Raw genomic sequence first — 10911 nt, forward strand, 5'->3', positions numbered from 1 at the left:
GAATAGCTGGAAGCAAGGGAGTCACACCTTGGGGAACCAAGGCACAACCAGAGGATGTTAAATAAACAGCAGCCACTAGATGCAGAAGGGATGGGGTACCAACAAGCACACCCAGCTTCACCCTTCTCCAAAACTCAGCACAACCTGGACACAGAGATAGAAAAGACCTGATTCTCATTTAAATGTTGCTCCCTTGGCCCAGCACCCATGGCTTAGTGAGTGAGGTGCCAGACACATACACCCAAGCTGGTGGGTTCCAGCCCAGCCTGGGCCTACTAAACAATGACAACTGCAACCAAAAAAAAAAAAAAAAAGCTACTTGGGAGGCTGAGGCAAGAGAATCACTTAAGCCCAAGAGTTTGAGGTTGCTGTGAGCTGTGATACAGCACTCTACTGAGGGTGACATAATGAGACTGTCTCAAAAAAAATAAAAATAAAAATAAATAAATAAATTATGATGCTCCCATCCTCAGTTCTGCAAGGCTGTTGTCTATGAACCTCTGGGGATTGTGTCCCCTCTCTGCTCACCCCAGTGGCTGCCAGTCAGCCTAGGCAGCCAGCAATGTATTGCAGGTAGGTGAGATACTTAAGTTCCCGTTCAAGGGCCTAGGGCCCAGCCCCCTCTCCAAAGCAAAAAAGGCCCAATGTCTGAAACATATAGGCCCATATAGTGGAGCACGGTATGGCTGGATCTGAGAGTAGAAAGCACATGAAATCCATGCAGAAAGCATGCTGAGGCAGCAGTTGTGTAAACTCTTCCGGCTTCACCATTGCAAGTATTCCACTCAACCAAAGAGAAAATACTTTGGTCAGCCACTGCAGACTCTGTGGTCTGACTGAACACTTAGCCCTTTGCCACCACGTTGAGGCTAGTCACTCCTTTCCAAAGCAGAGGGCAAGAGGTGCCTCAATCCCTTCAGGTCTGGCCCCATGGGAGACAAGGCCAGGCAAAGCCCCAAGGTTTCAGCCAGGCTGTTTGGCTCCTAGGTCAGTATCACAAAGGCTCCCTTCCCTGGCCTAAAAACCTGTTGGTTACAAGGCTCCCAGTGGCACCGCCTACTGTTCTCCTGCATGGGAACTGTCTGGATAACAAATCCTCAAAGATAGCCTCAAAGGGAGGTGTCTTACCTTACAGTAGCTCTACTTCTGCCCTAAGGGTATGCCTCTCACACAACCACAGAAGCCAGCACCAGAGTTTCCCCTCATCTCTCCAAAGGGGCCTGGGAGCTGCCCCCTCCTACAACCTCTCTGCAAGACAGCTTGCAGGCCTGTTCTTGGGGCCACTTTCCCTATATGCTCAAACTGGCCTGCCGGCAGCCACACACACAAAAAAGACCATGGAGGGTGGGCAGGGAGACTGGAAGGTGGAAAGGTATAAAACGTGATAGATGGAACAGTGGACATACAACTTGAAAAACAAGTCACAGTGCATTGCGCCATAAGAACACCCCTCCCACCCGCCCACCCCACCCTACATCCTCCAGTTTCTGAAAGGAGGCTGGTGGCTGTCAGGACCCTGGAGAGGTACCCAGAGTCCTCGAGCTTGTGGAGTCCTTGGGCATAGCACACTGTGCCAATGGCCACACAGATAGCTGGACTGTTTCCCCAAACACTGCTGTGTGAAGGAATCAGGGTGCTGAATATGGAAGCAATGGCTGGAGCCGTATTACAGGAGACAGGTTCATCTGGAGGATCCGTTGAGCCCGCAGCCGCACCTCATCATCCGAGGAGCGCTTATCTACCTTAATGGCATGACATTTTAGCAGCTTTGCTGTTCCAGGCCCTAGCTGTGCCTTAGATCGGGGGCCAAGCCGTGTTTTCTTCTTGGGAGGAAGATCTTTTGCCTCCTCAGCCCTTTTCCTCTTCTGCCCAATAGTCTCGGGGCGGCTGTTCTGGCCCTTCCTTGCAGTTCTGGCTTGAGCAGAGCTCTTTGGCCTGCCCCTGCCCCTGGACTGAGTCAAAGCCACCTTGGCCTTGGCTCTGGCCTGCAATGCCTTGGCCTTGGCCCGTGCGGCCCTGGCCCTGGCCTTGACCCGTGCGGCCTTGGCCCTGGCCTTGGCCCTTGCAGCCCTGGCCCTGGCCCTGGCCCGTGCAGCCTTGGCCCTGGCCTTGGCCCGTGCAGCCTTGGCCCTGGCCTTGGCCCGTGCAGCCCTGGCCCTGGCCTTGGCCCGTGCAGCCTTGGCCTTGGCAGTCTTAGCCTGTGTTTGAGCCTCCTTGGCCTTGGTACAAGTAGCTTTGGCCAATATTTGAGTTGCCTTGGCTGGGGCTGTTTTGGTATCCAGGGAAGAGCCCCCCTTCATTCGCAGGCCACTGAGTGTCCCGGTGACTTTGTAGGTCTTGCTCTGGTACCCAGTGCTTTGTTGGGGTCCAGGCCCAGGGCCTTTACAAGTCAGACACTTGGGGCCCTTCTTTATGGTTTTTCTGGGAGCCTTGGACAGGGGTTTCCCTGGACCTTTTCCCTTCCCTGAACCTTTCCGCAGTTTCAGAGATTCTGCAAGTGAGAACCTCAGTGACTGTGCCTTGTGCTTGGCACCCAAACAGGGCATAGGAGTCTTGAGTGGAACCAGGGCTTCAAGGACAACAGACAGTCGCATGGCAGGGTAGACCCCTGGATAGAGGTGGGTGGGGAAGCCCACTGTTGCACCCCGGGCACGGTTGGCACTTGATTGCTTCAGGGAGCTCAATAGCAGGTTGGTAGTAGCATGTTTGGCAAGGGCTGGTGTGGATGCTTTGGCCAGTCTGCCAGATAGTGGCATAGGGAGTAATGTGGCCCGGCCTGCAGGCAGCCGCATGGCAGTTCGGGGAGCACTGGCTGGAGGTGATGTGGTAGCTGGGTTGGGAGCACGAGCTTGCAGCTTTGTTTGGCTTGGGGGGTTGGCTGTGCATGAACTATAGCCATACACGTCACCACTGCGCAGGATGGTAGGTTGGAAGCCATCATCTCGCAGGCCCTGCAGAAAGGCCACAAGCTGGGCCTCTGTGGCACTGAGATCCTGGCTCATAGGGTTAAAGACAAGCAGCGCCTCTTCCAGGGCCTTCTTCCCTGCCGTGGAGATGCGCGACCAGGAGTGCACAGCTTTTTCCTCCACATGCTGCACCACCACGCTCATGGCATTAGGCACTGCAGATCTGCCTGGGTATCCACAAACCAGTGCTCGGCACCTCCAAGGCAAGAGGAAAAAAGTCAATAAGAACGACACTGAGATAGGGGGCCACAACAGATAGACAAGTCAATCAGGGCCCCCACTCTCCATGATACCAAGGGGCCTGGCCAGAGAGAGTCACTCCCTGTTATAATACCTTGGTCTCCTGATCTTCTTACCATGTTAAGGTAGAAGGATGGTCGTGGGGTGGCAGCTTCTTAAAGATACATGCTCAGAAGCACTTTAGAGCCACAAGGCCACTGAATCTGCTGCTGGGTTCCTGCTAAGATTTGTCTTTAAATTCAATTTTTATATTTTAATGCAATTCTGTATTTTTTAAGGCCAGAAATTAGTATTAATTTCAGCCCTGGGAACACAAGCAAATAACCCTGTCCTCAAGAAATCTAGTCTGTAAGACAAGACAAAGCCACCTTTAAGGTTCTTTGGATGTATGGTGGCACCTAGTTAGCTTGCTAATGGGTCAGGAAAGAATTCCTAGGAGAGGCAATACTTTGCTAGAATATGAGTGATGAAAGGAAAAGGACCAGATAGAAATGATGAACAGGCAAGGCAATGCAATAGCTCTGAAGTAAAAAAGAATAAGGTACACTTGGTATGGGGTCTAGGGTTAACTCAGCTTGCCAGATGGGTCAGGGAAGGATTCCTGGGAGAAGCATTAGTTAGGATGTGATTGATGAATGGAAAGGACCAGATGGAAATGGGGAACAGCCAATGCAATGGTTCTCAAGTAAGAATAAGGCACACTTGGTATGGGATCAGGATTGAAGTCTGGGTCACAGATGGAGGTCTAGTTGGAAAAACAGGTGACGGCAGAGCAAAAAAGAGCCTTGAATGTTAGCCAAAGGGCCCAGACTTACACTCAATATCCATGCCCAATTCTGTTCAGGTACAGAAGAGGGAAGAAATAGAGAAATCTCCCTGCCCACCATAAGTTCTGCCTTCACAGTCCCCAGACAAGATACTTGGCAGCTCAATTCCTAGCTCCAGACACATGGAGACCAATTCCAGAAAAGAGCCACCAACTTTTCTTCAACACTAAGTAAAAAGCTGATAAGTAGAAGGTGCTAATGAGATATCTCTAGGGAACCAGGCAGCCAAACTAAGAGCTCCAGGTCTGAGGAAAATAGGAGCCAAAAGCTCCATATATGATGGTGAGCCAACTAGACATTAGATGTCTGAGCCTTCCTTCCTGGGACTTGGAGGGATGCAGACCTCGGAAAGACCAAGTAAATCTGCCAGGGAACACTCAACTTGTTCCAGGCTTTTTTGAAGAAGCTGTGGCTATAGATCATGACTAATACCTAACAATCTGACAGGTGGGGGCTTCAAGAGGCAGGTGGTAACTTCCCAAACTCAGGGGAGCATTAAAATATCAGCTGGGATAAGGCAAATCCCTGGTGCCATGAGCCCTATCTGTGCAGCTTCTTCCCAATGCCCTAATGGAGCAGATGAAGTCTTCAGAATTCCCTGGAGAAGGTACCCAGGGGCTCTTTGTTTGGAAACATTCTAGGATCCTCAGGTTTCTCAGGCACTTCCCCTCCCCAGAGGCCATTCTCCAAGCACAATCCTTGCACGTGACTTTAGTTCTTTTATTAACTTTTTATCTGGTGAGTATAGTTCCCAGGGCAGTAAACTGTAGAATAAACAGGGAAGGTTCTATTCCTCCCCCCCCCTCCGAACCCCCACACCCTCCAGCAGAAATTGGGGGTAACCTGGGGCTCTTCCGCCCAGCTTGGGCCAGGCCCTCGGGAAAAATCTTCTGGGCTTTCAAGAAGCTTCAGAAATAGACTGCTGCCAGGCCTCCAACTTCCCCTTCACACGTGCCCCGGGGACAGGGGATGTTGACGGAAGATGGGGGAGGGAGAGGCGCCATCCAGGCGTACCGGGGACGGGGGCGGATCGGGGGCCTCAGGTTGGGAGTCCGCGTCTCTAGGGCCCAGGCTGCGGAGGGGAGGCAGGGATCACGGCGGCAGCGAAATGTGCGGGACGAGCAGTGCTAGCCAGACCGGGACCGCCCAATCCCAGGGTGGAGTCAGTGGGTGCAGGGTGGGGTGGGGGTGGGGTCTCAGCCAAGCCGGCGGAGGCCGCGGGTCCGCGAAGAGTCGGCCGCGGGCCTGTCTGCCCTGCCGCCTCGCGGGCCGCCCCTCCGCGGCGCGGCTAGGCCCGCGGCTCCAACCTACCGGCGCTGCCGCGGGTACCCAAGACGCGCCTCTGCGCCGCCTCAGCTGCTCCAACATGGCCGCCCGCTGCGTGCCGGAAATGCGCTGTGCTTCCGCTTCCGGGATCCAGCCCGCCCCACTGACCCTTGACCCCCGAGACCCCATCCTCCCCAAAGTCTAGGGGCGGAGCACATTAGGTACCAGGGAGGGCTGCCTGGAGGTGGTGGCTGTGGGGACTGCTCAAACCTATCTGTTAGTATGCGTGAGTCCTTGTGCAGAGGAGCCCTTGGATGTGGTCCCAGGGAGGACATCCTGGAGATTGACTAAAACTGGATTAAGGGTCATCTAACATCCTCTCTGAGGACTCCTGGTAGTGCAGTAACATCTGAGAGGGGCTCCTAGCAAGGTTCAGGCCATTCTTCACCCTCTAGTTCTCTCTCAGCCACTGACTAGGCCCACTTCTGGCCCAGGTATCTGACCAGAGTGTGAAAGAGGAGTGCCCCCTTACAGGGACTGTCTTGGAAGCTCCTTTGTTTTTCATTGTCCTCCTTTGAGGACAGCAGGCCCTCATCTCTTCCTGAATGGGACCTACTGCATATGAAATGATCTCAAGTGCTGCACTTAAGCCCAGGGCTGTCCATCTCTCGTCTGTAAGTACCAGTATACCACTGCGGGTCTGATTATAAGCTTTTCCAGGCATGTGTAGAGACAGCCCCTCAAAAGTAGGAAGTGCTGCCTTCAGTCTGTACACTGTCCAGAATCCCTGTCCTTTTGCCTAGGTGTCTGGAACTTCAGTCTTTCTACCTGTGCCCTGGGGCCAGTGTAGTGATTATGGTTACAGGGCCCACTGTCCAAGAAGCACCAGATCAGAGGACACAAGTAAAAATTGAACCACATGGGCCAGGCTGGGTGACTCACACCTATAATCCTAGCACTCTGGAAGGCCAAAAAGTTCAAGACCAGCCTGAGCAAGAGCAAGACCCGTCTCTACTAAAAAAAGAAAAATTATCTGGGCATTGTGGCAGATGCCTGTAGTCCCAACTACTCTGGAGGCTAAAGCAGGAGGATAGCTTGAACCTAGGAATCTGAAGTTGCTGTGAGCTAGGCTGACATCACGGTACTCTAGCCTGGGCAACAGAGTGAGACTCTACCTCAAAAAAAAAAAAAAAAATTGAGGCTGGGCGTGGTGGCTCATGCCTGTAATCCTACCACTCTGGGAGGCCGAGGCGGGTGGATTGGCTGAGCTCACAGGTTTGAGACCAGCCTGAGCAAGAGTGAGACTCCACCTCTAAAAATAGCTGGACGTTGTGGCAGGTACCTGTAATCTCAGCTACTCAGTAGGTTGAGGCAAGAGAATCGCTTGAGTCCAGGAGTCTGAGGTTGCTGTGAGCTATGTGCCATGGCACTCTATTGGGGGCGACAAAGTTAGACTGTCACACACACACAAAAAAATTAAACCTAGTAGTTTATGACTTCAGATGAGGAGTCAGAATGGTTTCCAGAGCTCTGACCAAAGGCCTTTCTAGTCAGGGGCCCCAAAACAAGGTTGAGAGGCATCATGGGTGCCCTGGTTTCATGGATGAGGTAGTGAAAGCATTTGCACTTGTGTCACAGCTTGAGCCAGGAGGCAGAAATACTGTCACAACTCTTGGACCCTGACTCTTGGAATGGTACCACATTTGGTAGTTGACACATGGAAGCCTATTGGCTGTCACAAGAGGGTGGCTAGATGCTTCATTTAGGAACAGGATACTAGCCCTCTTCCCTTCCCATAGGATCCTCTGGCTGTTCTATATTTCTCCTGCCTATATAGACACCCCTAAAGACAAGTGCCTATTCCACTCAGCAATGCTCTAGGGCTCACCTTATATCTCTTAGCTTCTTAGGGCCTCAGCACTGATGGAATCCTCAGTGTCTTCAAACATAGCCAAAGTATCTGATAGGAACTACAAAATCTCCTGATCCTCCAGGGTCAGTATTTCTTTTCTTTTTTTAAGAGACAGAGTCTCACTTTGTCACCCTCGGTAGAGTGCCATGGCGTCACAGCTCACAGCAACCTCCAACTCCTGGGCTTAGGCGATTCTGCTGCCTCAACCTCCCAAGTAGCTGGGACTACAGGCACCTGCCCCAACACTCGACTATTTTTTCTGCTAGGGCCGGGTTCAAACCCGCTACCCTTGGTATACGGGGCCAGTGCCCTACTCACTGAGCCACAGGCGCCACCTATAGGGTCAGTGTTTCTAGCCTCTTGTCCTGTTACAGAGAAAGAAAGAGTGGGGTCTCAAGTATGGAGTAGAAGCAGGAAGTCCCTCCTTAATGCTCCTAGCCCCCAACTGTGGATGACCCCTTTCCCTGGCCCTGTCCATGCTTGAGGGTTGGCTGTCCACTTTCAGGACTGATTCTACTCCATGTCTTCTATAGCTTCTCTGAAGCCAGCAGCGTTGGCCTTTTGTGTGCATGTGGGCTTCAGCTATGTAAACAGAAGCCACTTCCACGAAATAGTAAACCTCAGCCACCAGAGACAGAACCAACCCAGGTATGCACTGAAAAGAAGATCCTCCTCTGATGATGTCCAGACAAAAAGTCAGGGCAAAATGGAGGAAGAGGAGGGGTAAGTCTATGCTCTGGGTATGTCTCTTCCAGACATAAGAACTGAGGAGAGCATGGTGGTAGGGATTGGGGTACCTAGCTCCCTGAGAAGGTAGAGGGGTGACCCTTCTTCCTCCTGGTGTCCAGTATGCCCCTAATAGAAATCTTTGGGAACATTCATCAGAGCACACAATCTGCTATTACTTTGACTTTGGTGGATGCTGACCCTACAGGCACAACTGGGATCATACAGGATGATTCCAAGATCTATCCCTTGCTCTCAGGTTGGCATCTTACATGGCCCTAAGTGGACCCTGGACCCACCTTTACCTGAGCAGAGAGATCTGATGGAGATCTAGATATTAGTGATAGTGGCTTGGGAGGGGAGTGCCCCAAGAGGTGGGGTACATATGCCAGGGAGAAAAGCCAATGCTGAATTTTTTTTTTTTTTTTTAGATAGTCTCACTCTGTTGCCCAGGCTAGAGTGCCATGGCATCAGCCTAGCTCACAACAACCTCAGACTCCTGGGTTCAAGTGATCCTCCTGCTTCAGCCTTCAAAGTAGCTGGGACTATAGTGCCTGTCATGATGCCTGGCTGAGTTTCCTATTTTTAGTAGTGATGGGGTCTCACTCTTGCCTAGGTTGGTCTTGAACTCCTGAGCTCAAAGGATTCTCTGGTCTCAGCCTCCCAGAGTGCTAAGATCAATGTTGAATTTTGAGGAACCACTCAAGAGGGAGAGAGAGGAAGCTGGGCCCAAAAATGGTTCCAAGAGGCAGGACAAGCAAGGGGAGAAAACTGAGGTCACAAGGAGTGAAATTTGAAAATGCCAGCAAGATTTTAGTTGAGACAAGGACCACAGGGACCCCTAGTTTTAGCTATATGGTATCCCATGGTGACTCTTGCAAGAGCCATTTTGGGGGAGAAGTGGCAGCAGACTGAGGTGGCATGTAATAAGGAAATGGAGCCTGTGAGGGCAGGTGGCTTCAAGAGTTTGGAGAGGAAGAAGGGGAGAGAGTCTTGGGGTACTGGGAAGTATCTAAAGGCAGGCTGCTTGTAAGTGCTTAAGCGCTGGAAAGGAACGGGAGAGAGCTTGGAAAGAGAACAGTGGTAAGTGTAAAGAGGTCTTCAGGGCAGAATGAGCATCTCATTGGGAGTTAACACCAGTGCCCCAAATGAGTGGGAAGTCCAAGGTGAAGTGGAATAGGAGGTTGGAGGTGTTCTAGTCAGGGTCTATGCAGTCTATAACCAGCCTTGGGACCACTACCTTTTTTGTCCAGGCCCTCTGACTCCAACTGAAAGGGAGGTCATTAATTAGGTAGTCCAGGGTATTAATGCCCTTCAACAGCTCTCAACCCATGACTGATGGGGATTTGAGAATGAGTACCTCAACTCCTTTGCTCTTGGGGGTCCATGTTCTACACTGGCTTCCAGAATCTCCAGCAGGATTTGGTCCCAGTTGCTTACAATGGTAACTTGCTTGATGATACCGTCTTTTTTTTTTTTTTTTTTTTTGAGACAAAGTCTCACTTTGTCGCCCTCGGTAGAGTGCTGTGGCATCGCAGCTCACAGCAACCTCGAACTCTTGGGCTTAAGCAGTTCTCTTGCCTCAGCCTCCCAAGTAGCTGGGACTACAGGTGCCTACTACAACACCCAACTATTTTTTGTTGCAGTTGCCACTGCTGTTTTAGCTAGCCAGGACCAGGTTCAAACCTGCCACCCTCAGTATATAGGGCTGGCGCCCTGCCCACTGAACCACAGGTGCCACCCTTAATGATACCTTCTTTACTGGCTGCTTTCCTTGTCTCCCTGCCACTGCAGGTGCCCTGGAATTACCTCCCACACTAACTATATGTACTTCTATCTTCATCTCCAGGTCTGCTTTGGGGAAACCAAGACAAGCTCTGTCCATGAAAGGGGGACAAGACAGATGGAGAACTGAAAGGACCTCTTTCCATTGGTACCTGTACAAGTGAGCCCTCAGCTTGAAGACTTAGCTCATACTCTGAATACTCAGAAGAGAGACAGGACCAGGATCTGGGTCTGAGGTTAGTAGGCCCCTGCCACAACAATTAGCTCTGGCCTGAGCCCAGAGTTGGCTAGATTCAAGCCCAGGACTCTAAAGACGGACAGTTAGCTGTGGCTCAAGCAGCTAAGGTGCCAGCCACATACACCTGAGCTGGAGGGTTTGAATTCAGCCCCGGCCAGCCAAACAACAATGACCACTGCAACCAAAAAATAGCGGGGTGTTGTGGCAGGCACCTGTAGTCCCAGCCACTTGGGAGGCAGAGGCAGGAGAATTGCTTGAGCCCAGGAGTTGAAAGTTGCTGTGAGCTGTGATGCCACAGCACTCTACCCAGGGCAACAGCTTGAGGCTCTGTCTCAATAAATAAATAAATAAATAAATAGCACCTTGGACTACAGAGTAGCTCAGGTCTCAGGCCCTACCGGATGACAGCATAGACCCACCTCAGAAGTCCGCTAGGACTCTTCCAGTTCATCCCTTGCTCAGAGTTACCCCTCCATCCAAGAATTCCCGCAAACCAGACTTGTGGAAGGGCCTTTTGGGCCCTGAGGCTAGCACCGTCTGCTCCTCTACACTCCACTAGCCTCAGTGTGCTCTAAGGACCTATTCTGTGCCCTGCTTTCTGCCTGGTCATCCCTATCAGAGGCCCAGGGCTCGCCCCGATGCCCTCCAGGGGGCGCCCCGGAGAAGTCCGTCGCTGGGCTCCTGGTAGCCTGGGACGCAGGCCTCTCCAGCCCGTAGGTTCAGCTGGTCGGCTTTATAGCTGACGTGTGCAGGCTGGGTCCAGCTCAGAAAGACCCCTCGCCATACGCATTTTGTGTAGCTCATCACTTCCTCATTTCTACCCCACCCAGGTCGGACCCTAAATCCTGGTAGGCCACGTGTCCATTTATATGTGATCGGGGGTCGGAGTGCCCTGCTCTGGCTGTGGCATGTGCAGGGTTAAGGCGGGAGGAGGTTTCCCCGAGTCGGAGG

General features: G+C 52.1%; 1 protein-coding gene and 1 long non-coding RNA gene across 5 annotated transcripts; one reads left to right on the forward strand and one right to left on the reverse strand.

The window, feature by feature from the left end:
• Positions 1 to 318: 318 nt before the first annotated feature.
• CCDC71 (coiled-coil domain containing 71) lies at positions 319 to 10797 on the reverse strand. 4 transcript variants are annotated; one of them, XM_053599098.1, is made up of 2 exons: positions 10380 to 10797; positions 319 to 3162 (listed from the first exon to the last, which is right to left on the reverse strand). In XM_053599098.1, the coding sequence occupies exons 1-2, from the start codon at positions 10409 to 10411 to the stop codon at positions 1629 to 1631; spliced, it is 1566 nt and encodes a 521-aa protein (XP_053455073.1). In that variant the 5' UTR covers positions 10412 to 10797; the 3' UTR covers positions 319 to 1628. The 4 variants fall into 4 exon arrangements, with proteins under 4 accessions (XP_053455073.1, XP_053455076.1, XP_053455075.1 ...); XM_053599101.1 differs by lacking the exon at positions 10380 to 10797 and adding an exon at positions 9298 to 9317; XM_053599100.1 differs by lacking the exon at positions 10380 to 10797 and adding an exon at positions 5345 to 5385.
• Positions 5544 to 10276, forward strand: LOC128591557 (uncharacterized). The gene is made up of 3 exons (XR_008381576.1): positions 5544 to 5973; positions 7745 to 7934; positions 9787 to 10276. It is a non-coding gene; the product is annotated as an uncharacterized LOC128591557 (long non-coding RNA).
• Positions 10798 to 10911: the final 114 nt, after the last annotated feature.

Source organism: Nycticebus coucang, chromosome 8, assembly GCF_027406575.1.
Source record: "Nycticebus coucang isolate mNycCou1 chromosome 8, mNycCou1.pri, whole genome shotgun sequence".
NCBI classification, from domain to species: domain Eukaryota; kingdom Metazoa; phylum Chordata; class Mammalia; order Primates; family Lorisidae; genus Nycticebus; species Nycticebus coucang.

Excerpts from the sequence above, each read along its gene's own strand:
- CCDC71 (XM_053599098.1), bottom strand. The coding sequence starts at position 10,411 with ATGAACTGGAAGAGTCCTAGCGGACTTCTGAG. Across the intron at positions 3,163-10,379 it reads AGTCCTAGCGGACTTCTGAG|GTGCCGAGCACTGGTTTGTG; the intron begins GTGGGTCTATGC and ends CTTGCCTTGGAG.